Source organism: Crocuta crocuta, unplaced genomic scaffold (assembly GCF_008692635.1).
Source record: "Crocuta crocuta isolate KB4526 unplaced genomic scaffold, BGI_CrCroc_1.0 scaffold266, whole genome shotgun sequence".
Lineage (NCBI taxonomy): Eukaryota > Metazoa > Chordata > Mammalia > Carnivora > Hyaenidae > Crocuta > Crocuta crocuta.
In genome coordinates this window covers 7,573,407-7,600,723 of record NW_027531005.1, presented here as the reverse complement: position 1 = coordinate 7,600,723, position 27,317 = coordinate 7,573,407, and the positions used below count along the sequence as shown (strand labels likewise).

The 27,317-nt window shown below is 40.9% G+C and overlaps 1 protein-coding gene, 1 long non-coding RNA gene and 1 pseudogene across 2 annotated transcripts in view; 1 reads left to right on the top strand and 2 right to left on the bottom strand.

Annotated features, from left to right (window-relative positions):
• The window catches only part of SND1 (staphylococcal nuclease and tudor domain containing 1), a 417,734-nt gene that overhangs the window by 202,596 nt on the left and 187,821 nt on the right, over positions 1–27,317 (top strand). Inside the window, exon 13 of the mRNA XM_077770770.1 lies at positions 26,050–26,160. Within this exon, the coding sequence (XP_077626896.1) occupies positions 26,050–26,160 (111 nt within the window). The remainder of the gene's footprint in view (positions 1–26,049; positions 26,161–27,317) is intronic.
• LOC144237112 (uncharacterized) lies at positions 476–14,056 on the bottom strand. Its single transcript, XR_013336763.1, has 4 exons — positions 13,978–14,056; positions 11,570–11,696; positions 1,848–1,944; positions 476–599 (listed from the first exon to the last, which is right to left on the bottom strand). It is a non-coding gene; the product is annotated as an uncharacterized LOC144237112 (long non-coding RNA).
• Positions 2,792–9,984, bottom strand: LOC144237042 (small ribosomal subunit protein eS8 pseudogene; annotated as a pseudogene).

Genomic DNA, 27,317 nt, shown 5'->3' with positions numbered 1-27,317 from the left:
GCTATTCTGTACTCTCCATCTGAATAGTTCTCCTGAACATTATGTTCTGTGGAGCTTACAGAATGACCCTCTCTGTTGTGACACCTTTGTGAATTTTTGTGTGTCAGTAAAAATATGTTGACAACAAGTGCAACTTGGAGAGGGTTAGGAAATAGTTGGACCTTTGAAGTCAATGTGTATGATAGTTTGGAGATGTTTAATAATAGCACAAACTTCACAACACATTAAGGAATCTTAGGGCTGTCTTCTATCAAGTTTCCATTGTGGCTTTTACATGCAGCCTTTTAGATCTCTGATATATCTGCTTATATATCAACTGTGACTCAGCAGACCATTGCCTTAATGGGAGCTTCTATTGTGTTAAAAGTGTGATTTATAAACTATCACATATCAGGTCAGCAGCCAGGGGAATTATATTATGGTTCTTAGACCATCTCTTCTTTCCCCTGCCCCACCCCGCCCCATCATCGTGGCATTGTTTGCAAAGTCACGTTTTTCTTTTAAGAAGCAACTATGCAGAGCATTTATTCTTGTCGTCACTTTCTCAGATACCTCCCTCTGAAACTGTTCTTCCGTTTGTCACGTAGCACAAGCTGTGGCTGTGGAGAGATCAGACCATTGAGTGAGGGTTGACCACAAAGGCTTTGTGGTGGCTTACTGTATTTCAGAGCCAAGAACCAGAATTAACCCTGCCCTCCCCGAAGGGTAGGAGAGAAGAAAACATTTCAAACGCGTTAGCCTTTTTGTGGGGCTCATTTGTTGCTTATACTAGAGCTGAGAATCATCTAGTGAAAAAGTATTAGGTCTTCTAATTCTTAGAGAAAAATGCTGACTACCAGAAGGCAATTTGGTTTTGACTTAGTTTTCTAAGTGGAGACTCATTTCTAGAACTTTTACTTGCAGAGGTCCTAAACTTTATTTATGCAGTGAATGTCTAAAGCAGTTACTGTATTCTAAACTGTAGCCACACTGACATTGGGCCTGGTCCAGTTGCTAATGGATTCTGGGGAACAAGAACACCACTCGTCTTTTCCCGTGGTGCCAGCTGGCTGGGTTGTAGACTATAAACCATAATGGGACAGGGAGTGGAATTCTTTACTGGGCCCTCTTTTTCCTTCTGACCCATATGACAAAACTTCTCTTGAGCTTCTACCCTAAGAAGCAACCTATGCCAAGATAATTTTTTCTACCTTCTCTAGATTAATCGGGCTTTGTAAAAAGAACATGGAGTTATTCTTTCGCTTAATAGTGACTTCGTATTTCTCAGAGCAGAATGACAACCTTCCAGACCCTACAGTATTATTTTGAACCTCTTCCTCTAAACAAATCATTGTTTATGTATCTCAACATTTGCATGAACTATAATAGAGGACTTGAAAATGACTCTCTGGGGCTACCCCATCCCCACTTTGGTCTTTACTAGACCTCTGTGATTTGACTGGTTTGATTTGCATTGTCAGAACAGATCATTCCAGATGCCATTATGTAATTTTCTGTCTTGGGGTATGTGTTTGTGTGGGCGGATGGTTTGGTTTTGTTTTTAAGTGGTGTTTAATGTCAGGCTAATAATAAACTGGGTACGTAGGCCTGGTTTTGTCATAATNCCCCCCCCCCCCCTTTTCCATGTGATGCCTACATTTTAGAGGAGGCTCTGGTCATCACAGCTGGCTAGAAAATCCCACATGGCAACCAGCAGTTCTATTCTGAAGAGACAAAGATGGGAATCTTAGGAATCTTCTCTCTGTTGGCTCTCACAACCCTTTACTTGTCTTCCTCTGACCTCAATTGAACCAATAGGCATGAATTTGCTATTCATAAACCAATTCCAAAAATTGGTCTATGCTTACCCACAATTCTTAGGTTCTCGTCCTTAAGGGAGTGCCAGGTTCGTTATCATATTTATGATTCTTGGGGCCTTAAGTTGTGCCGGCTCATTCTTGTTCCCTTAAAATTTGGAAAAAGAATATATTAGTTGAACTTTCCTGTCTGGGCAGTTTTTCTCAAAACTATATAAGGTAACCACAGGGGGCACTTAAAAAAAAAGTAATGGTGCTCCATATTTAAAATCTAGGTACCCATATTTGTTCTTCTAAAAATACTATTCTTCACCCCTAGAGATTCTGGGTTTATTGGCCTGGCATAGGGCCTGGTATTGGTGTTTTGAATAGTGATTCTAATGTGCAGCCAGTATAAATAAGCACTATGAGAGGAAGTTTAGAAGAAATAGGAGGTTCCAAAACCAACATTCTTCTCTGTTCTCTGGTAGGTATAGATACGGATAATAGGAAGAATAAAAGAAACTTTATAAATATACATTTTTCTCAGGTCAGCTTTGGTCCCTAAGCAGAGCCTTTTACCTCTGCTAATTTCTCATGTACCAACTCTGCTTAGAATAAGTACAGCATGGCCAATGTGTGCAGAGGCTAGAGGGGTAATGGTTATTTCTAGCTCTGCCTTCAGCATGTAGAATGACCTTGGGAAGTCATTCACTCACCCTTTTTGCCTAAGGCCCTTATCTGACCATTTTTGAGAGAGAAAGTGGCACAAACAGTATTGCTAATATTCTTTCTTAATCTCTTAGAATCTCTTTTGAGTAATCTAAAGTTCCTTTAAGCCTGTTGTCAGGCTCTTAAGAAACAGAACTTTGACTAGGGGTGTGATTGGGGTGAGAGTAGCGGCAACAGTGAAGCCACAAGTTTTCCCACTGGCTTTAAAGTCTAGCTGTGGGTTTTTTGTTTTCCAGAGCAATAAACACCTTTATTATATGACTGAGGATAGAAGGGAGAAGAATTTATTTGCCTTTCTGGGCTTTGCTTTTCCTCAGGGCTCTAAGTCCTTGTCCTCTAGCACATAGCCATCAGCTCTGCCACACTGGCCCGGTGTTGAAGTGATGCAGGCAAGGTGCTTGCCCTCTTGGCACTGCTCCTCCACAAGACTGCTGCTTTCAGCATTCTTTTTCCTTTTCTTTGATCATTTTTTGTTTAAAATCTCTTCCTCCTTGACAGTCTACTTGGCCCCTTTCTCGCAGCCAAGGGGAAGTGCATAGTGGGAGCCTTACCACTGTCGGTAGGGTGTGCTGTCTTCGCCAGGGTTTTGGTGCTGACCGGTTTATCGGTGGCTTGCTTTATGCAGTATCAGCGATCCTTCTTTTGCACGTTCAACACTTGGAGCCCGGGGAAAAGTTCCCCATGTACAGCCTCAAAGCATCGACTTCTTCCTGCCTAGCTGAGCACACATGCGTGTATATGGCAGGGGCCAGTCTTAGTGCTGGCAGTGGGTGTCCCAGCTCATACTTCTTTTCCTATGATAGGCCTCTCTCCTGCTCCTTCTCTTGTGGCGCTTGTGCCAGTCGTTCTGAGGTGCCCAAAGCTCCTGGCGTTGGCTCTGCAAGAGCTAGCCATGGATTTCCTCCTCCCTGGGATTTTGATAATAAATGCTACTTTACTTCGAAGTCTGTGGACTTGCAGAATCAGACTTGACCCAAAAGTTAACTCTTCGTGATCACTGCCCATTGATTGATCTTTGCCATTAGCCGCTGACATGACCTCAAGTGAAATTGTTTACCTGAAGTAACAACGTACAGTGTTGGAGAGAGCTTTGAATTTAGACCTAATATTCTTTTTACCTCTGTCTGTAATTATCAGCTTCATAGATTTTCATCTAACTGGCAACTGATTTTGTTTTTTACTTTTCTTCTTAGGAGGAAACCTTTGGCAGTATAAAGTGTTAATGTCTTTGTTGTTGGTCATTTGTTGCTAACTAACCCAGACTGTATTTTTAAATACTTTTGGGGACCAAGGAAATTCATTTGTCCATTATAATCCATTATAATGGACAATAATCTGTCCATTTTTCAAACACAATAAATGCTGGTTATGGGGTTTATTAAAGACTCAAGCCCATAGGTAAATATATAAGAAGCCCTGGAGTCCATTGTTTTCTGTTTGGGATGTAGATAGATGCATCTGAAATTAATGATGTATGTTTTGGTGATTGAGGCATAATTATGTGGCAGCCTTTAATCTAAACTAATATCCTCAAGTGAATTTGCTGTTTTATGCTGATGCCCTTCTAGAGACAACAACATTTTTGACCCTGGCTGTTTTCTTGCATGCTTTTCTATTTTCATAAACAAGGCTTATATTCAGCTGATATACACAGGCATAACAAACTAGCCAGTGCCGTAAGGTTGAATATCACTTGATTGTAATACATAAGAATTTGCATTCTATCACCTGGTCTTAGAGAATTCTTCAAGACTTGTTTTCAGGGAGAGATGTCAATCTTGACATAGAGTAGGTTGGCAGAGGGGGAGAGACTGGAACAAGAGGTATTCCTATTATGGTTTGGATTGTTTGAATTGGAGCTATTTTCCTTACCTTACCTGCATGGATGGGCTCTGTGTGTTGAGAGGGTATGGTTGAAAATCATTGCCTATAACTTTCAGCCTCAGCATCTCTTTGGCAACATCTAACCAGTGTACCACCCAGGATAGAACCTTAACAAGTAAGTAGAAGCCTCTGGACGGAGGCTGTGTTTTTCCCATCCAGAAACTGCATAGGTATAGGTAGGTCAGAACCTTGCCCACCTGAGCCACTTCCATGTTTTTACCATGCTTTATCTTTAGAGTATTTGTTGAGGGCTTTTATTTTTCACATTGATAGATTATGTCCAACAGTAAGACAGTACTCATTTGGGATGAGAAGATAGTTCATTGGTGTCATCTCCCATCCTTCGCTCTTCCCCTCATCCAGCACCCTCCACAGTTTACCTTCCATCTTAACATCTGAGTAGTCTTTTTCTGGAAAGTATACTTTATTTATGGCAGCTTCAAAAACATGAGCTGAAGAATAAGTTCACTTTTCCTTGAGTCTGGCAGGAATAGTGGGACTGCAATCAGAATGTGCTTATTCTAAAATTTTTCTAGATTAAACCTGTTTCCTGGACATAAGTGTTAATATCCCCTCCCCCTGACACACACACACACACACACACACACACACACACACACACCCCGCAGCCAAAATAAAAAATAAATCTGGTCAGTGTCAGGACTTCTCCGTCTTCCTGGCTTTCAGAAGTTATTCACCTCCAAATTCTGTTCCCTGGGATTTTGTGATGATAATTTCCTATTCTTGACATAACATATATGTTACCCACTCTCTCTTTCTCCTGTAATAACAAAATTGCTGTGATAGCCATCCAGTCAGTTTAAAAAAAAAATCAGGTAATTCATTTCTAAATTGGAACTTGTTTCTTTCTAATCAGCCATGTAATGTATTACAGACATCACTCTCAGCATTGGCTACAGAAGTGATTTAATGCTGGGTTTTAATGACTCCTTCATTAATCCTGGTATTCCAGGATTTATCACTCACTGGCCTTTGACCATTGGAAATAATGAAAACTTTGATTTCATGCATATTGGATAACACTGGACCGTTGCCGCCGAAGCCATGAATCTTTGCCTCTGCAGTGGCATGTGTGATTGGGAGTGCCGTGGATGGGTGACTGCTCTCCCAGGCCGGGCACTGCTGCTAAAGGGGGAGCGCCCTCTGTCTTTGTTGGCTCAGGTGACCTCTTCCCAGGCCCGCTGGATTTGAAGTACGAGTCAGCTCTGATAGCTTCATCTGCTGGAAAGGTCTCTTGACTTGTGAAGTCAGGCTCACCCACCCTTTCAGCTCTTTCCTGAAAGATCCTTGCTTGAGGAATGTGTGTCTTAATGTATGCAACTTAGAACATTTTTTTTTCTTCTAGTAAAATAAATTTCGTTTCTTTCACACAACAGCCTCATGAGGTGACATTCATGGTGCTGTAAGTCCAGCTTTCCATATGATGCTTCTCTGGGCTGATTGCTGCTGCTCCTGCTGCAGAGAGGACAGTGTTGGTTGCTTTCCTTACTCTTAATGGTAGCGCTGTGAATGTTGCCTAGAAGAGAGGGGCTCATTTGTATACTGTGCGTCTTGGGGCTAGAGTGAAATACCCTAAGTAAATGTCAGGTGTGCCCCCACCCCCACGCCAGTGCTCAGGAGAGAGGAAGTCACCACTTTAAACTGCTCAGAGGCTCATGTGTTACCCAGTGCTTCCTCTGTTTATTTTGAACTTGTCATTGAGCTTGATAAAACCTCAGACAGTGCCACATGAAGATTGCATGGCAGGATTAATAACATGGAGCCAATTTTTTTTTACAGGATATAACACTTACTCTGCTGAGTATGTCCCCTTAACTGCGAGTGCTGGGTGTCATAGGAAGTGACCTTATTTTTTTTAAGTAGGCTCCATGTCCATTGTTGGGCTTGAATTCACAACCCTGAGATCAAAAGTTGCATGCTATACTGATTGAGCCAGCCAGGTGCTCTAGGAAATGACCTTTTAAAGTTCTCCTGTGGACATCTGGGTGATGCAGTGGGTTAAGCATCCGACTCTTGATCTACGCTCAGGTCATGATCTCACAGTTCTTGAGTTCGAGCCCTAAGTTGGGCTTTGCACAGACAACACAGAGCCTGCTTGAGATTCTCTTTCTTTCTCCCTCTCTGTTCCTTCTCGCTCTGCTCTCTCTTTCTCTCAAAATAAATAAACTTAAAAAAATAATAAAGTTCTCCTTTAAAAAGGGCACCTGGGTGGCTTAGTTGGTTAAGCATTCAACTCTTGGTCTCAGCTTGTCCTGACCTCAGGGTCCTGAGTTCAAGCCTTGTGTGGGCCTAGCATGGAGCCTATTTAAAAAAAAAAAAAAAAAAAAAGTTCTCCTTAAAAAGCAGTACTCTAAGGCAGGAGTGGCAAACCTTTTCTGTACAGGACCAGATAGTAAATATTTTACCCTTGAAACCCATGTGGTCTGTGTTGTAACTCTTTGACTCTACCTTTGCAGTGCTTAAAAAAAAAAAAAAACAAAAACAACCACAGACAATATGCAAACAAATGGGTGAGGCTATGTTCTAATAAAACCTTAATTAAAAACACACTATGAGTCTGCAGCCCTTATTCTAGGGACTCATGCTATGGACAAATGAATAGATGCCTATAGAACAAAAGATAAAATCAGGCATACAAATGTTGGTGAAAATGAATCCTTGTGACTTAAGGAAAGTATTTCTGATAGTAGCATCATACATAGATGCCAAAACTGTTAACGTGTAAAATTTTTAAGATGGAGGAGAAATTGAAAGAAAACTCTCCAAAGTTGGCTCTAATGATGCAGCATTCTGTATTGCATACACTTATAGAGAGTATAGCTTGAGGACAGATATTTTTGAAATGTGTTTTAAACAATACTTCTAGATTAATAAATGTTTTAAATAAATGTCTGATGATTTCACTTATATCCAAAGAGTTATATGTTCAAAATGAACAAGAAACTCTTCCCACCTTCCCTACCGCCTGGAAACCTGATGTCCCTTTACGTGCAACTGCATCTCTTGTGATGTTTTCTCTTGACCCCTACCAGAAGCTCACTTTCAGAGGAAATGCTGGTTTTGGAAGCTGTTTTCAATATAATCTTTTGGTTTTTCACTTCCTTCTAATTGAACTGTCTCTACACCAGTCACTGGCGATAGAACAATTTACTTCCTCTGTTTGGTGGCACAGGCAGCTCTCTATTGTACTTCTAATTGATTGTGTTTTTCCAGTTACTTGGTCCTATGAGCATGTCCTTGTTTTTCTAGATGTCTGTGTGCCATTTTTTGTATAATGCTACCATGAGTCTGTCTAGAACACCTGAATTTGTAAAAACAGCAGAGTCTTTCCTGTTAGTATTATATTATTTGCTACCCATTTAACTTTATGATTTCTTTCTTTTTGCCTTTCTCCCTTTTGTCACTGTCCCCAGATCAGCCCTGACTTGACCATATGTCTTTCCTCTTGAAATTTTCAACCTAATCTAGTTCAAGGAAACACTCCCTGCATAGTAGTTTTGCCAGTCTCCTAGAGACAGATTTTCTTTTTGTTCAGCATGCCCCCTTTCAGATGCATCTGGAATAACAGCTGTATTCCCACTCTTGAATAAAATATTTTAGGAAAGCATCTCATGGTAAAGCACCTGGACTCTTAAGCAAGATTGGGGGTAAACTCCAAATCAGATCCATCACCAGCAGGGTGGGAGGATCAGTTTTTATGGGGTGGAGAAAGACCACACGAATAAGGATATGACTGAACTGGTGTTATAGGCATGCCATTTGTATCTGTTAAATGTAAGGGATTAGATAATCTGTCATTATGCTAATTCTGGGTAACAGATGGTGGAGAGTTCTGCATCTCAACAGCAGTATTCACCATGGGGGAAATTAGCTTGCACCCAAATCAGCAGTCAGGCAGGAATTCCATTGAGAGATAAACACTACTGGTGATTACATTAGTGTGTCCCTCTAAGGACATCCGCACACATGCTGGCTTTCTTGAATTTCTTTGTAGTTTACTTATCCTTGCCCATTGCCCTTTGGAGGTTACCAGACCTCTTTGCTCCTATCTGTAAAGGATTGAAGGTGGTTTCTCTCCATTTGGTTAATTTAAGATCAAGATTAGAAGTAGGTTGGGTAAATGTCGCTCAAAGGATTAGTGTTTTGCATATTTCTTCGGAGGTAAGATGTCATACAGCTGTTGAAAACAATGTTGATTGTCAGACAGCTCTAAGGGTCCATCTTGATCCTGCTGGTTTTTTTCTCTGTAAATGATTTCCCTTCAGTATTTTGTTAATGCAGAGCTTTGATGATTATCAACTTTCTCTTTGCTTATCCCTCCTCCTAACTTACCATATACCTGCTTTCCGTTACCATTTGTATGTCCTACTCTCATCTCAAAACTATTATGTTTAATACTATTGTTGATTAAAACTGGTGGCTTTCAAACTTGTGTGCCCTGGAATCACCTGTGTAGCTTATTAAAAAGGCACTCCAGGCAGTGGGGCAAACCCAGATTTTGTAGTGCTCACTAAAGTACCGTCTTCTTTCAGGTGATTTTATTTCTTTTCATATCAGTCTGTGACGTAGTGAGCTTGGACAGAAGCCAAGAATTAGACTAGGATCATTGTGAAGAATTGTCCAGGTTGATTGGACAGCTGTCCGAATTGATCACTGCTCATACGGGGTGTAGTTGCAGATGTGCTTTAAATAAGCATGGTCATTGAGGTTTGTTTGACTTTTTTTTTAATGTTTTATTTTTTCTGAGAGAGAGAGAGCAAGCGAGCAGGAGAGGGTCAGAGAGAGAGGGAAACACAGAATCCGAAACAGCCTCCAGGCTCTGAGCTGGCTATCAGCACAGAGCCTGATGCAGGGCTGGAACCCATGAACCGTGAGATCATGACCTGAGCCCAAGTCGGACGCTTTAACGACTGAGCCACCCAGGCGTCCCACACATGGTCATTGAGGTTTAATGGGTCGGTAAACTGGATTATGCGCCTTTGTTCAAAAAGGGGAGCAAACATTTTGGATTGGGATGCCCAAAAGTTGGGGGCAAGTCAGGGGCAAGCCATCCATAGCTTCAGTTCTCACTGGAGCTGAAATAACTGAGGATGTTTGATCCTGCCTTGGTGACTTTTGGGGGCTTGGGAGAAGCAGTTTAATTAGGAAGGTAGGGTGGATTCGTTTATTTGTTAACAAATTCCCTTTCCTATTCAGTTCTTTCCTATTTACTTTTGCCCTCATTCTACTCCTTGTACTCAACAACTCAGACCTAAATCAATTCAGTAGCCTTCTCGATGAGCCTTTTCTAACTGCAGTTTTCCCATCTCCATTTCTTCCTGCATAATGCTGCTGGCTTAATTTTACAAAAATGCTGTTTTCATGTTAGTTCACCACAATAAGCTATTTTAGATTTCACAGCTATCTTCACTCAAGCCCCCTACTCTCTTCTCTCGCTCCTCATTCTCAACAGACAGCCTTGTTCCTACTTTCTGGAGAAAACATGGCCTTATTTAGAAAATGCCTTAGACTTATTCTCTCGGCTGCAAACTTGTCTTCCCCCTGCTTGCTTTCTTACCTCCTGCCTTCCCATCTCCGTGGCAGATTTCAGCCTCTTTCTTTTCAAACTAATTTTTCTGCATACATGCTCTCAATTCTCTCTTTTAGTTTCCTTAGGGATTATGTGCTATCAGTTAGCCCCTTTCTTTTTAACTAATTTTTTAAAATTGTCCTCCAATCCTCTCTCTTTATTATAGCAACCTTTCTCCTTCTCTTCATAGCCAAGTTAATTAAAATTAAAAGGGTTAGAAGAAATTTTAATTCTGCCTCCATTTCCTCTTCATTCCTTTACCATCTGCTCTGACCCTTCCAAATCATTGAAGCCGAGCTTACGTAGGAGACCAATGTTTCCCTCAAGGACACTTCTCAATCCTTGCTTGTACTTTATCTCTGCAGTACTTCAAATGTACCACAATCTTTTGTTTTTAGTAAGTTCAGGTTCTATTGACTTTTTCTTTAACTTTTATTTTGAAGTAATTATATATTCACAGAAGTTGCAACAGTAGTACAGAGATCCATCCCATGGACCCTTCAGCTAGCAGGCCCCCTGCAAAGATTATATCTTACATAATTATAGGAAAATAATCAAAGCCAGGAGTGTGGCATCAGTGCAGTGTGTGTATCCCTGACCTTTTATCACATGTGTAGATCCATGTGCCCACCATCACAATCAAGACAGAAAACTATTTAGTTATCAGAACGATCTCCCTTGTTCTACTACCACACCTTTCCCCTCCCAATATCCGTGACAGCCAGTAATCCATTTTCCATCTCTGTGATTTTGTAATTTCAAGAACATTATATAAATAGAATCATACAGTGTGTAATCCATTGAGGCTGACCATTTTCATTTAGCACAATGCCCTTGAGATCCATCTGAGTGGTGTGTAGCAGTAGTTTTTCCAATCTGTATATGAAACTGGGGGCAGGTTGTCATAGTGGAAGGATGCCTGTTTTATGACTTGATACTTGAGTTCTAGTCCAAGTCAGTCACTAAATACTTTATAATGTCTCTGAACCTCAAATTAGCAGTCTGTAAAATGAGGGACTTGGAGTAGGACACTAAGACTCTTTTAGCTCTAACCTCTGTGATTATAGTGCATGAAGTATTTCGGGTATTTACTTATATCTCTAGTAATGAAGTCTACCTCTCTTATTAATATTTACTGTGCAATAATCTTCTATAATCTCAAAAGGGCTACTAAAGAAACATCTTATAATTGTTTTATTGACGTGTTGCTGCTACTTACATTACTCCTATAAGTCTGATAGGTCAAAATAGTACTTGGCAAAGTATGAAAATGTAAGGGTGAATCTGATTTTTTTTTTTCTGCTGTGTTCAGTGATAAGATCAGTAATAAACCTACTCTGCATAATCTAGTGAGCCACAGAGGTGCAAGACATGTAATAAATTCCTGTTAAATGACAGCTCTACTCTTGAATCAGTTCTTTGAACACATTTCTATTAATGAGTTAAGTCAGTTAGTTGCCACTAAGTACTTCACTGAAGTAAAAGGAATTAGGCAGTGAAGAATCCAAGAGTTTGGACTTTAGTTTCCTTAATAGAAAATCTAGCATATAAGGGCTCCTGAGTGGCTCAGCTCAGGTCATGATCTTACCATTCATGAGTTCAAGCCCCACGCCGGGTGCCGTGCTGACAGCTCACAGCCTGGAGCTCCTTCGTATTCTGTGTCTCCCTCTCTCTCTGCCACTCCCCTTCTCACACCTTCTCTCTCTCTCTAAAAACTAAACAAACATAAAAAAGAAAGAAAGAAAATCTACCATATATCTTTCTTTGCTCATCTCTATCCCCTCTTTTAATACACTTGAACATTTGAGTAATGCAATATATCTTTTTTTAAATGTTTATTTATTTTGGAGAGGGAGAGAAAGAAAACACAGTAGTAGAGGGGTAGAGAAAGAGGGAGACACAGAATCCTAAGCAGGCTTTAGGCTCTGAGCTATCAGCGCAGAGCTGGACACAGGGCTCAAACCCATGAACTGAGATCATGACCTGAGCCAAAGTTGAACGCTTAACCAACTGAGCCACCCAGGTGCCCCAGTAACATATTATATCTTAAAGAAATAGTGGACATTAAAGTGTTGAACAGAATAATATTTGTCAGGAACAAGTAAATATTTGTCGAGCATAAATAAATTTGTGAAGCAGCCTGGCCTCCCATCCTTTACCACCACTGTGTGTGTGCCCAGAAAGAATAGGGTTCTTCCAGACCCCGTAGAAAGAGTGGAAGGAATTGTGTCTGCTGCTACAGTGCTCCACAAACCATAACCAGAAATGTGTACAAGCATACTTCATGCTTATATATTTCCTGAAATGATACACAATCTACATTGCCTTGAATATTATCAGCTAGTGCTATATAAAAATTCTGGTAGAAAGATAAAGCTGTTATAGAATATGTATGACTATTGATCAGTAAATGGTAGCTCATTTTTAAATTATGTCTAGCTCACATACACTCCATCTAGTCTCATCTACTTCCTTATTTTATAGATACAGAAACTGGTGCAGGCTTAGCTCCTTTACAAGAGTTTAAACAGCCGGAGAGCTGGGGTAAGAACCCAGATCCTCTGCCCTGAATCACTGCTCTGTGCCATGAGTTCTTTATGAAACAAGCTCATAATTGCTCTCTATGGCCACAAAGGCCTGGAGGAAGTGAGAAACATTAAGTGGCTTTCACTATTGAAGAATAAATAAAAATGCTGTGTGTAACCTCTCAGAGAATTGATCAACATTTATGCTTAACATTTCTTTTTTGCGATATTCATGTTTTACTGTGTTATCCTGATCTTCACTCATTTTTTAGAATTTAGATGAAGTTTTTTTTACTGTGTTATCCTGTCTCTTCACTCACTTTTTATAATTAAGATGAAGATTTTTTGCCCTATGAAAGTGTTGACATGAGATAATGTCTTGTGTTAGACCCTCCCTTTAAAAAAAAAAACCTCAGCCACACTGTGAATGTCTTTTTTAGAAAGTCAGTATCCTCTTGTGTGCATTTTGGAAAGCAAACAGACCAAATAAACTAAGCTAAAATGGAATGGTTATAGTTTCTAATGATAGGAAATTTTGGACTTGGTAAGCATTTTACCACCTCTAATTTTTTTTTTCTTTCATTAAAATGGATGTAGTTGGGACATCATTTTTGTTAGGAACTCAAATGAGGGCGTCTGGGTGGCTCAGTATGTTAAGCGTCCAACTTCGACTCAGGTCATGATCTCCTGGTTCGTGGGTTTGAGCCCCACGTCGGGCTCTGTGCTGACAGCCAGCTCAGAGCCTGGAGACTGTTTCAGATTCTGTATCTCCCTCTCTCTCTGACCCTCCCCTGCTCACGCTGTCTGTCTCTCTCTCCCTCTCTCTCTCTCTCTCTCTTAGGGAGGGGGAAAAAACATTAGAAAAAGAAACTCAAATGAAGTAACTAGTAGAATATCTCTTTCACTAACAGCCGACCTACTTTACAATTACTCGTGTTCATTCATTTTTAGAAGCACTTATAATTGATCCCTGCCCCTAAATGTAGTAAAACCTTTATAACAACATAGATCATGTTTTCTTGACATTAAAATATTCACCCTTCATATAATATGTGTAGCTTTAATATGTTTTTGGACATCCTAAACTAACTTTTATTCTTCTCCCAATGGCTGTATCCTCATTCTATCCATACTTCACCTCTCATCTTCTCCTGCACCTCTATTTTCCTTAGCAAGGTGACTGGAATTGTAGGGGTACAGGTTGTTTGGGGAACCTTAGAGACAATCAGATATTCAGGTGCAGATCACATCAATAAGTCCTTACCCAGCTAGTAGTGGGAGCAAGATAGAGTCATCTTCCCTTACACTAAGTACCTAAGCAAAAAGTTACAGATGACTGCTGCCCCACCACCTGCCTTGTACCCTGTGAGGGAGTGACATTTGGATGATACAGTGGGACTCTGGGAAGAGAGCACCTTGTACGGCCTTTGTTGGGCCTTCAGATTTCTGCAAGCCTTAGTACACCACCTACCTCTCATTCTAGGCTTTGGCTTCCAGGTTTCCTTGTTTAGAGGATACTGTGACCTGTGTCATGCTTAGGGACTTTGTCTTTAAACTCTTGGAAATGCAACTTCATGATGTCAGTTAAATCCATTATGATGCTATTGGTTACAAGGAACAACAATAAGTCGTCTTAAAGAAGAAGAATACAGGTTGGGAAGTTATGAGGAGCTAAGAAAACTGACCTAAGGCCAGAGCATCAGACTTGGATAATAGATGGATATCAAGGCAGCTCCAAAGGGTCAAGAAACAGGATAGTCTTTACTTTGGTGCAATGTGGCTTGGACACCATTGTAAATGAATTCTGATTGCCTCCTCTCCTTTGTGTCACTCCCAAGGCAGGAGCATTTAATTGACAGAGCCATTGTCAGTGTGTCCATGCGCTCGCTGCTACAGACAGAGTAGGCATCTGATGATTTTCAACTTTCATGGTAGAGAGCTCCAACAGTGGTATATTGCCCTCTGTTAAAAGGGGCTTGTCAGTTGTCTAACGTGTGTAAAGACCATGCACATAAGTATGGAGTGACTATGATCATCACTTGTAGCAGGACCTCTTCTGGGTCAGTGAATTAATTAATGAGTCCACAACAATGGTAGGGGGAGGAGCCCCCTGAGTGACTATACACATTCAGTTAATGCCCCCCACCATTACGGAGGGAGTGACGTTTGAGGATACTCTCACTACACACCTCTGCCCATGCCTCCCACACTGCTCTTTTGCAAAATGTTCAATTCTCAAGGGAAAGGGGAGCATAGAAATAAGCGGATGAAGAAAGCATACTTAGGTTTACAATGTGCATTTTTACCTTGTGTTGGAATATATATTGAGAGAAAAGTCATCACACATTTTTGAATCATTTCTCCCTGTCCCCCGAGAAAGTCCTCCGAAGCCTGGAAGACAATTATTATTATACTTAATTCTAATTGTTATAATTAAATGTTTAGTATGTATTTAGGCTAACATTAGTAATAGAGTGATCAATTTATAATATTTGGCTAGATTTTTTTTGATGTTCTGATAAGTCTTTAATGTATTAAGGATATCTTGGATAATTCACGAACACAAAACACATGTTCCTATTTTGTGGAATTTTTAAATGACACCAATATAATAATGGGAAATAGGCTGAGAAGCCGAAGGATCTTAGATGCCCATAGTGGTGGTGTCACTCTCTGCGTTTCTTTAGACAACCCATTTAAACATGTTCAGTTTTTGTCTGGGTCTGTCTTCATCTGTTTTTTTATTAAGTATCTACTAAGTGTTTGTTTCATTTTTGTTTTATTTTTTTGTTTTTTTTCTGGTTTTTAATATTTATTAATTTTCGAGAGAGAGACAGAGCATGAGCAGGGGAGGGGCAGAGAGAGGGAGACACAGAATCTGAAGACAGTCTCCAGGCTCTGAGCTAGCTGTCAGCACAGAGCCCTATGCGGGGCTTAAACCCATGAACCGTGAGATCATGACCTGAGTGAAGTCGGACACTTAACCAACTGAGCCACCCAGGCACCCCAGTGTTTGGCTCATTTTGATCTGGTAAGGAATATGATCTAGTTAGGAAGACCAGATGCGTACGCAAAGGAAGAAAATAAGATACAGTGAGGCAAAGATGAGTGCAGAGTGAGTGAGTGGTGCAGCCAACAGCATATAGACGGGAGAATGGAAGCCACTTGCTGGGTAGCTAAATAGACTAAGATTGAGCAGAAGTTTGAAAGGCATTTATGGAATAGGTTTAGAGACATATATGAGGGCTCTGTTGCAGAATGCCTTTAAAAGTCTGTTACTCTAATTTGTGGTACTGTTTAGTCAAAGGAAAACTGGAACTGGAATAAAAAATCTGCCTTCTAATCGTGGCTCTGACACATAGAAACAGGATTGCTTGTGGTAAATCTGAAACTGTTTGCTGTTTATACATATCATCTCTGCACTGCAAGCAGAAGTAAATTAACGTGTGTTAAAGGCCTATCCGATAGCAAACTCCCAGTTGATGTTCATTAAATCTGAAATTATCTTTTGAGTGAAAATCGAAGAAATAGTTCTGTCATCTGATGCTTCTAGCATGAGGTGTGAGTAAGGTTGTTAGCAACGTCCTTTTCATCACGGAAATGCCAGTTCTCTGTGCATAGCTTTTCTTGGTTACAACTTGTTGCTTATGACCTTTATAAACTTTCTGCACCTCATGTCTCTCACCTGCAAAATAGGGTTGATGAGAGTTCCTAACCCATCAGGATTTTGTGACCATGAAGTGGATTTAATAAATGTGTAACGTGTCTTAGGATAGTACTAAAAAAGAGTCCATTTCCCCTCTTTCCCTCTAACTACTTTTCTTATCCCCCTCCTCCTCCTCCCTTCTCTTTTTCTGTGTCCCCCTTCTCTCCTTCCCCTCCATTATCATATATGATAACTTAATGTTGTCTCTGTGTTGGAAAATTTCAAACAAAAGCTCTCTTAGGATTGTGGTGGATTTGGGAATGAGGATTATTAGCCAGACCAATTCTTTTAGAGGCTTCAGCGCACAGTGCTTGGAATTGGTGGGCATTGCAAGGACAGTGAGCAGGGGATGGTGATTCAAGTGGCCCAGGTGAGAGGCAGTGAGAGCCGCAACTGGGGTAGAAAGAAAGAAAGAGAGTATTCATGAAACATTGGAGATTTGAGTTCAAAGTTTTGACAACTAATTTTATGTGGAAATAAAAGACAGCAGGCTGAGGGGACTGGGATTATGATGGCCCTCCAGTTGGAGACGTTAGGAGAATGAGCTGATCGAGTAGATTTTAGAAAAGCTTAATCTGGGGAAGGGAGTGTTATTTTTGAAATGCTGAGTTTTACATGGTGATGAATCATACGAATTCACATGTCCTGCAGAGAGTTGGAAATGTAACTGCATGGCATATTTAGCATTGAGGGGACCAGTTTGGCTGGACTGGGAGTACATATTTGTTCGACAGTTTACTTTCTTCAAACTAGATCCAACATTTAATTGCTTAATTGTTTTTGAAGGATCTGTTTATCTCCTGGGAAAGAAGCATCTTGTGTGATAGAGGGAGTGTCACTTTGGGTACATACTCCATGTTCTGTCCTATGGTATAAAGGAGATTCAGAAAAGTCCATGCATATAGTTTCTGTCTATTAAACAGACATTTTCTTCTTGACTGTTTTTCTTCTGTCCTACTTTGATGGTTACAGTTTGGGGAAAATATTAGATATTTAAGGGTGGACATCATTTCATTGCCACTTATATTTAATATGCTCCTCATACATCATCCAAGGTTCCTCATTGTCCTGACTTACTCAGATATGACTGGTAAGTGCAATGATACTCAGAGGAGCTGGCATAATAGAGTATAAAACCACAGTTTTCCTTGTCTTATAAAGCCATAACCATGATATTGCTGAATGAATGAAACTATCGTGTAAGAGGTGGCAATCAGATGACAGTACTGCAGAAATCCCGGAGGGCAGAATAAAATTGTCTATTTAGTAAGCATAACTATTTTATGTAACTCTTTGATGTTATGCTTTTTCCCCCTCTCCTTTTCTAAATCACTTTGACCCATATTTTTCAACACTCTTCTCTCCACTAGCCAGAGTTATAAAGTGGGTTACATGTTTAATTCTATGGCTTCCAAGTATGTTTCTGTTGTATTTTCCTGTCTATTAGTTGTTCTTTCAGGAGATTGAGAGTCGGTATGATCTTGTGTAGGGCCTGAGTGGAAATAAGGCAATGGGCGTGATAAGTCTTAGAGACATGTTGAAGTAGAGAATTACCTCTTCTTGACCCCCACTTTTCAAACCCTTGTCCCTAGATAGCTTTGCTTTTTTTCTTCCTAAACCAAAGAGCACTGTTGGTTGCTCATTGAGACATGGCTGAAGCTCAAGAGGCTTTTGTCAGTGCTCAGGAGTAAGCCTGTTCTTAGCAATGACGTTCTGATGGATGTGTGCTGTGGGGGTTCAAGGACTTAACTGTCTACAAAACAATAATTTATTCACGGAATGATCTTTGTCCTTTTTCTTTCCCCTCCATCTTCCATTTCTCCTTCCCTCCCTTCTTCCCTTCCTCCTCTCTTGTGGGTCTTTCTTCCTGCCAGTCTTGTTTATGGACCTTCTTTGGTTTCATTCAAATTGTGTATCCTTTTGAATTCTTCAGATGGAAGTAGGTCTCTATCAGTGTTCACTCTTTCCTTCCACATCCTCCTCCCCCTGAGGAAGAATGATTAGGATTCATTAAAGTACAAAGAGAAGACCATCATTCTCAAGAGTTCTTGATTTTCATATCTCAACTCTAGTCTTTAGAAAATGCTCTCATCGACAGAATAGTTGTGTTTAGAACCTGTACATATTCTGAATGCTCATTAAATTTGAACTAAAACTTATGAGAGAGCTTTTTTCAGAACACTGGGTTGTTTTGCTTGTTTTGCTTCTAGGGTGTTTGGATCAGTCCCATTCCCTACTTGGTTGTTCTTGTCTTACTTGCTTCTCTGTAGGTCACACTGTGTCTTATGTTCCATATAACCACAGCTGGGTTGGTGGATCTCCGGAGTCTGGACCAAGGATGTCATATCCGAAGACTTATTATAGCCCATGATAATGATTGCTTTTCTCCCTCATTTCACCCTAGTCTCTGGCTAAACCTGTCTATGGGACATCAAGGCATTTGAATCTTCATTTTCAATTTGTGTCGTGAATTCTGAGAAAGTCTCTAGCCATTTTTCAGATCCTTTGGTGGTCATCCTTGGTAACAGGACTTTTTAAACAGAAAAGGGAGCCTTTGAGAGTAAAAAGATTTTAAAAATCCATTTTAGTTATTTTTAGAATTACATTAGGTCAAAGGGGGAGTGAAAAAATAGGGACTATGGTAGGAGAGAGATTTGATAAATTTATAAAGGATGTTGTGCCACCTCAGATGTTTCTAATTATTGATGCTTCTAAAACAGAATCTCCTGTCCACATATGCTGGTTGGTTATGTGGGAAGTGCCTCCTGGCTGTATTTTAAGGAAGATGTGGATCATTGTTCCAGATTCATGGGACCTCAGTCTCTGGAGATTGGAGCATGAAGGACTCTGGGTGCAGGGGACAGTGTGTGATCCCCTGGAGACTTTCTTGAGTTTTCAGAAGCTACTTGTTTCTCCGTAAAGACTTTTTCCTAGTTTGAGGCCTGGTTGAAAAACAGTAACATGATAAAAGAGACCTATTCATTGCCCATTGTCTGTAGATGCCTCTCATCTAGAATTTCACTCTTGCCCTTTATAGCCTTATTTTGTCAGCCTATAAAAACTTAAGTCTATCTCAAGTCTGAAATTGTCAGGTTCCTGCCTCAAAGGACATAGATATTAGAGGTCTTAGTGTGAACTTGTAAAGAAGATCTAAAGGGAGCCTGGCTTTTGGGCCTGTTAGCCATTAATCATTTCTCCCACTTCTGCACTCTTTTAGAGTGGAGAGCCAACCATAGGATTAAAGGTGGACCTAATATTCTGAAGAAAACAGCTTTCTCTTCCTTGCTGCTTTCTGCCTCTTTGTTAAATCCTGTGGTGACCTCTCCCTCCTTCCTTTTCTCTTACTTATTTGCAAAGAAAGATGTCAGCACCCTTTAGCTTCTTCTCTGTGGTTCAGCCCCACAGTAGAACATCCCTGTGTAGCTGAGGCAAAGTGAGATGTGCCATCTGGTATGTTAGAAATCAATACTGGAACCCTGTCAGCTGGGGACCTCCATCCCAGCACTTGTGAGAAAGCCTCTCTTTATGGCATAGGTGCAGCCAGTATGAAAAGGATCTGAAGGCAGCTTTTTGGCTTTAAGACATTGGAGTCTTTGAGGGTCATGGGTGACAGGGAGCCAGGCTACATGCCTGATGTCTTGTTGGACCCATGTTCTCACAGTGAATAGCCATGGCCTGCATGTTGTTCTCAGTTTATGAGATTTGTCTACAGGGCCTTGAAGGTACTGTAAACATTGTATGAAAAAATGTGTGCGTGTGTGTGTGTGTGTGTGTGTGCATGCACACATGTGAAAAACGAACCTCTGATACAGACATTGTGACTTTTGTAAATGAATTGAGCTGTTGATTATCTTTCAACCCTTTCTTTAGCCTTGACTAGATATGGTGTAGAGCCATTTCTTTATAGGCTGACATTCTGAATATGTGTCCACATGTATGTTTGCTTTGAGGAAAATATTCTACTTTTGCAATCACCATGGACAGCTCAGTGACTGATAAATGTAGATGGTATTCTAAGTGGGAAATGTTAAGCTCCAACAGCTAGATGAAGATCTCTGAGCCCTAGCCATTGAGAGTTATCTGTTAATCCCTGTTCAGATGGAGAATGTAGCAGGTGGGGGGCGGGGGCATCCATGCATGTGTGCAAGTGTGTGTAATGGTATTACTCTCTGTGCCCACTCTTGAAATACTTATCCGTGTAAACTCAGGTTCTGTTTTAGGGGGTTTTGTTTTATGTATTTAAAAACTATTTTTTACTTTTAGAGAGAGAGCATGAGTGGGGGAGAGGAACTGAGAATAGAGAAAGGGAGGGAGGGAGAGAATGAAGGGGAGAGAGAGAGACAGGGGGAGAGAGAGAGAGACAGACAGAGAGAGAGAGAGAGAGAGAATATCTCAAGCAGGCTCCACACTCAGCACAGAGCTGGATATAGGGCTCAGTCCCATGATCCTGGGATCACGACCTGAGCAAAAATCACAAGCAGATGCTCAACCCACCGAGCCACTCAGGTGCCCCACCCAGGTTCTGTTTTATCAAGTGATGCATTCCCTTTAAGTTAGTTCTACATTTAGGACCAAATCCTGGAAGTCACAGAGTGTGTGAGTGAGACAGTGTATATACCAAAGTTTATTCATATAAGTAAAACTGTTAAGGATAATGGAATACAGGTTTCTTGCTGTCAGAAGGAAAGGAAGAAAATGAAAACTGTGGTGTTGGGGTAGGATTGTAGGTATCTTTGTGAACTCCCGGTATATTAGTTCAGGTTCTCTAAAAAGCTGATGCCAAGACAGAATTAGACATGAAGGAGATTAATTGGGGAAAATCCAATTGGGGGAAAATGGGAAGAGACCTGAAAGAGCCTGGGAGTGCCATTAGACTGCAGTACAGGCCTAATCTCTGGCAAAGGGTGGGAGGAAAGGAAGGTTGAATTGCAAAAGTCTAATTGGCCAAGTTCTAAGAGAGTTCTCGTAAAGCCAACAAGGAGTCCTCAAGCCAGAGTTGCTGTCAGAGGAGTCCCACATCTCTCAGTAACAGGCCTGCCTCGGTATCCACTGTGCTCAGGCTATGAGCAGCTGGTGGAAGCATTGCCTTGGCTGGAACAGTGATGGATTTCAGAGCACAGCAGCTGGGACTGTCAGTCAATTACACTTCCTGCAGTCAGAGATCCGAAAGGCACATTTTCATGACTGCTGCACATGGTTTTCAGTAGTTATAGATTGATATAGAAATAAATGTATAGAAATAAAGATGTGAATGTTGGCTATTTAGATAAATGACTAATTTCAGAACTGCAGGAAAATGCACAAGATAAGCTTGGAATATGTTGTTATACCAGAAAGCAAGGAAATGCTCAAGGAATGATGGGGGTGGAGGCATGTCCATAGGAAACAGAACCAGCTTGACATGGCTCCCATTGGCCAAATTGGGAACAATTTCAACATCACAACAAATAATGATAGTAATGGATTATGACTTTAAATGAAATGATATCCCATGACATTATATTCATATAATTAAATGAATAACTTGAGATTTTGAGGGATGAAAATTACATAATTTAAGGGGTCTCCTCAAAAAATACCTGTCAATTATAAAGAGAAAAAGAGTAACCTTACAGTGGAGAAACTGGATCAAGTGATCAACGGGAACATTGTCAGTAAATTATACATTTTGTAGGAGGCCAAGGGAACAATACATCCTTCACTCCTGTGGTATTTCTGCCGAAGCTGCATAACTTGTATCTGATCACAAGAAAACATCAGACAAACCAAAATAACTGACCTGTACTCTTTACAAGCGTCAAGGCCATGGGGTAGCCTAAGAAAGATTAANCATCCCCCCCCCCCCCCAAAATATTCTATTGGAATAATTGGCAAAATTTGAGTAGAGTTTGTAGATTAGATGGTAGTAATGTGTCCTTCTGTTCATTTTATTTTTGAGTTTGTAGGAAGATATCCTGGTTTGTAGAAAATGCACACTAAAAATTTTGAGGATGAGGGTATAATCAGTTGGTTACTCTCAAATGGATCAAAGAAGGAGGGTATGTTCTTTGTTACAGCGTGTCCAACTTTTCTGTAAGCTTGTTTCAAAATTACACACAATCACACAGCTAAGTAATCAGGGCGATCTTAAACAGTTACCTGACCGATCAGTGTCTTGGGACAAAATGGGGCTAGGCAAAATGTGATCAATTATAAACTACTGTAATTGAAATCTACTTTTGAAGAATCCTCTTCTTGTGTGTGGGCCTAGAACACCTGTTCACTGTGTTGGCAGAATGTAGTACCCCATAGTTTCAAACGTATCTTATATTAGGAAAGTGTGAGCTTTTTGCAACCTGCTTACTGTGAAAGCAAGTGGGCAGGGAAGATGTCAACTACATTGGGACCTTTTGAGAAAGCCTATATGTGCGGCCTGTGTTGCTTGTGTTTGTATCAGGAACACCTGATCACGCCTAATAGTAATGGTTCACTATTACCAGAATATAAATTTATCTTTTAGTTTGTAGAAGCATTTCAGTCCCAGCACTAATTCCTTGTATTTCTAGCTGATACAGAGAGATGATATCCTGTTAGACTTCCAAGGCTGCTAGGTCCCTTTTTGTATGCTGATTGTGAATTATCCATTCGAGCCAGACATGTGTAATTGGATTAGAATTACTGATACACTCAAGAAAGCAGAACTTATAAATTTGTCTAAAGCAGCCTAATGCCATGGCACACAATTTAAATGTTCTACTTTTTTCACTGGGCAACTGATGAATACACCAGTGTCAGGTTATGAGCCATCGTTGGCCAAGGGGAAAATCTCTGGACCTTTCATTAGTGGCCAAAAGAAGTGAATGAGAGAGTCAAGTACATAGACCTAGGATAATTGAATTTTTTTGCTCTCCCATTCATTCTCTTTCATTTCAAATTTTAGATGATGGGGAGGAGAAAGACAAAAGCTGGTAAGGCATGTAGAAAGCTTTTGTCCTTAACTCTATGCAGAGCAAGCTTGGCTAATAGATGCTTAGGATAATAATGTTTCAGGGCTGTATTTCCAAAGTGGTTAGGTGTTTTTCTGATAATCCAAATAGTACCTCAAAATTTTCAGGAGGTATTGAAACAATATTAAATGTGATTTTGTCCCACCTAAAAAGTTATCCTGGGGTGCCTTAGGCAGCTTAGTCAGCTAAGCATCTGACTTTGGCTCAGGTCATGATCTTGTGGTCTGTGGGTTCAAGCCTTGCATCGGGCTCTGCGCTGACAGCCAGAGCCTGGAATGTGCTTTGGATTCTGTGTCTCCCTCTCTCTGCCCCTCCCTTGCTCATGCTCTGTCTCTCTCTGTCTCTCAAAAATAAATAAACAATAAAAAACAAATAAATAAAAAGTTATCCTAAATAAACTAAGTTCATTTATAAATTATTTATTGCCTACTTTATGCCAAGTATTGTACTAGGCACTTCAATCCAGAAATATGCAGCCCTTGCCCTCTTAGCCCTCATATTTTAGAAAGCAAGATGGACAGTCAATTTATAATTGTAAGATGGTGTAATGAATTCTCACAGGGGAGCACACACCAAAAAAAAAAAAAAATACATATGATGTAATGTTCACATGCTTGGCTTGTAGTAAATACCCAATAATGACAGCTGTTATTATTTCGTGGGCTTTTACTCACTGCTCACTAAGCACCAGCACCACTGTTTCTCCAGGAGAAATCTGTAATTAGGGATAAGAAGAGAAGAGAACATGGCTTACGCTCTAAGCTGTGAAGAGAAGGGAGAGGCTGATCATGGGCAGGTTGTGGAGTGGGAATCCGAGGTCTTACCTGGTTTGTCTAAGAATATCTGTTAGCTGATAGGATACAGAAGGGAAGGTTTGTGACCTTAGTTCCCTGCTGGCTGTGCAGCTACTCAAGTTCAGTTCTTTAAATTGATTTGAACAGCATTAACAGAGGTGGATCATTAAACATTTGTACTGTTTTGCTTTGTTTTCTCTATCTTTTCGTGTAGAAGCGTATTTGTGTGAATCTTTCTTGCCTGTTCAGTCATTCCAGCTTTCTTCTCCAAACCCCATGTATTGACTGCAGTAGTTCAGAATGCAGTAACCAATAGGTGTTTGTTCTTTGGGCATTTCAAATCCCCAGGACCTCTCAATCCGTCACATGGGACATAGGTAGAGGTTTCCCCATTCTCCTCTCTGGCCCATTGGTGGGTGAGGCCACCATCCTGCCCTTTTGGGGGCTTCCTAGTAACACCCTCAATTAATTCTCAATGTATAGCAATACCTACAGCTGCTGACTCGGGGCTGTTGGCATTCTCCATGCGGCCAAACCTCACTCTGTGATAATGACAGTGTTTGCCAGCACACTTCTGTGGTGACTCAGGAGACAGGGTGGCCAGCAAAGCAGCCTCTTTGTGGGAGTGGATTTTGAGAAGTGCTAATTCCGTGGCGGTTTGGAGATATTAATATCGTGCTGGCAGTAGATAAACAGGCAGCAGAGGGGCACATAATGAGAGAGAATCAGCCATAGCATCTTTTCCTATTTTCTCTACCCGCACATATTTTTTTCTTCTTCTTTTAAAAAAGTTCCTGGGTTTTGATGAAGAGAGCCCTTCAGTGGCTTAAATATGCACATAAAGTGGTTAGTCTAGTCATCAGCACCTCCAGAGTCTGAGGTTCTAAGAACACTAGAGGGTTAAGAGTTAACTACATTTCCAAACAACACTAAATCCTAGCATATGGTACGGTAGCCTATTGCTTACCCTGCCTCCTCCCTAAAGGGCAGTCAACCAGATGGTTTGAGTGGGGCCTTTGGTGCAACTATGACAGACACAAAGAAAGACATAAGCACTACTCTCCCCCAACAGAATCATGCCTCTTGTCTTCCAGTGGTGACTACAGGTAATTTTTGGAAATTTGTTTTTTGCAGTTTGCAGCTCGTTTTTGCTTCACATCAAAGGTTCTTTTCCAGCGTGGGGAGGAACCAGGCGAATATGCCTGGTTGTCTGAGTGTCATTTCCAGTGTACTCTCTAGTTAGAGTATACAGAGGCGACGTAGACGGTGACACCTGTTATTCTGATGAAGAAGATTCAACACATTTGAGAACTGCTTTAAGCAGGATTCTAATCAGAATATTTCTGTAGTCCTAAAAGGACTCTTTATCTGGAGTATTGCTCCAAAGCTGCTCATCTCAGATTTTATACTTTTTACTTTATTTGTTCCCCCATCTGGTGCCATTTCTTCATAACAAACTCTCATTCCTCCACAGTAACCCTCCCAAATTCATTCATAGTCTTACCTTCTAGAAGTCCCCTTTGGGTTGGGAGAACCACTGTCAGGAGTTCTGAGGAGAAGAGAATTACTGGGGGTGTTATGTTAAGCTAACCTTTCTAACATTGCCAAGCTGGAATAAGGCATTTTCTAGTTACACTATAGGCTAGAAAGGAGATTTTAAGAAATTTAGGTCATGCTTTTATGTGTTCTGTTTTTTTTTTTATCTGTGTGCCTGATATTTTAGAGCAGACTTTTCTTGAGGGTAGTGGCTTGTTTATAACATTCTGTAAATAGCCCTGTGTAATGTGGGCTTTTTACAGATATTTTCTGCTGGTTTTTATGTATGGATTGATATAGCATCTGACTGTAGTAACTAGAAAGATGCTGAGCTAGAGAACTTTGTTATTCCACCTTTTATTTGGATTTCTAGCCTAACAACTCACTGATCTTGAAATCCTTGGCTTCTCCTTCCCTGTGTCAGGATGCGTTAAGACCTCCAGGTGCTGACTGTTATTATTTCTGTTGACTGAGCCCCGTGTACACCTCTGGTGCTCACTGACCCATCTTTTCGGTTGCAGAAACATTGCTGAGGCCCTCGTCAGCAAAGGTCTAGCCACGGTGATCCGATACCGGCAGGATGACGACCAGCGCTCCTCGCACTACGACGAACTGCTTGCTGCAGAGGCCAGGTGAGATGAGTAATTACTAAAGGGAACACAGTGGGGCCCACAGCCCCGCTTTCTTCTTTCCCACTATCCTGCCCATCTTGGAGCAGAATGTAATGGAACGCAGTGCGCTGAGAAAGCTTGTATGCTTTTATCCCAGTTCTTCCCCATCAGAAGAAAAGGGGCACATTTAGAATGTGCTGTCTAACCTTGAGCTGTCTAACACTTGGGCCTCCATTGGTTTTAAATCTGTAAAATAAGCATATATCAGATATGATCTGATGTAGATGTGAAATGACTCCTAGGTGAGAACATAACTGTGTTATGGTTATACTTTTATACCACCAGTCTGTCCTTCCCTGGGACTCACAAGGAAGCTCTGCCTATGTGTGCAGGACATTTGCCTCAGGTTATTACCTCCAGAGACCTCTGCTCCCGGCCCCTCCCATTTATCACCTCTCAACCTTTTGTCATGTACGAAGGAAATGAAAACATTTATTAGGAAATGAGTTTTTGTTTCACACTTCTGACAGCTGGCAGGAGAGCACTTGAGAAGCCTTGTGACATTTTACTCTTGTCCTTCCTCCCTGCCTCTGGTTGCCCCAAGGACATGCATACTGCTCAGGGTTATTTCCTACCAGTGACATTACTTCTGGCTCTTACAGAGACTTCTGTCATTGGGTGGTACCGGTAGTTTAGTGATTCCCAGATTTCCTAGGAAAGAGCAAAAACTGAGCTTCTATTGGTGAACTGACCTAGGTAGTTCAGCAGACTATTTGGTCTCAACCAAAATATAGCCCATATTTCAAAGAGGTGTATGCCACACTCGACCACTTACTTAGTTCTAGAAGTTTGGTAGTTAACCAGCTGGTGCTCTACAGCTTGAGGGGGAATGGGTTTGGGCACCTGTTATCTGTACTTCAGATTTTGTCGTTGAGATCACTTCTTTTGCTCTTTGGCCCAGAACATTGCCCTGATATGTGACATTTACCTCTAACACTATGTCACATCCTGATGGATAGAGCATCTATAGAATGTCACACAGAATGTCAGCTAAGAAATCAGTCTGTCAGATATTTGTGGCTTTTTGGATTCTTTCTTGTGGGCTTTTCCCAATAGGCCCTGTCTACAGTCTGATTCATGAACACAGAGAGTTCAGTGAATACACCAATAACTTTGGT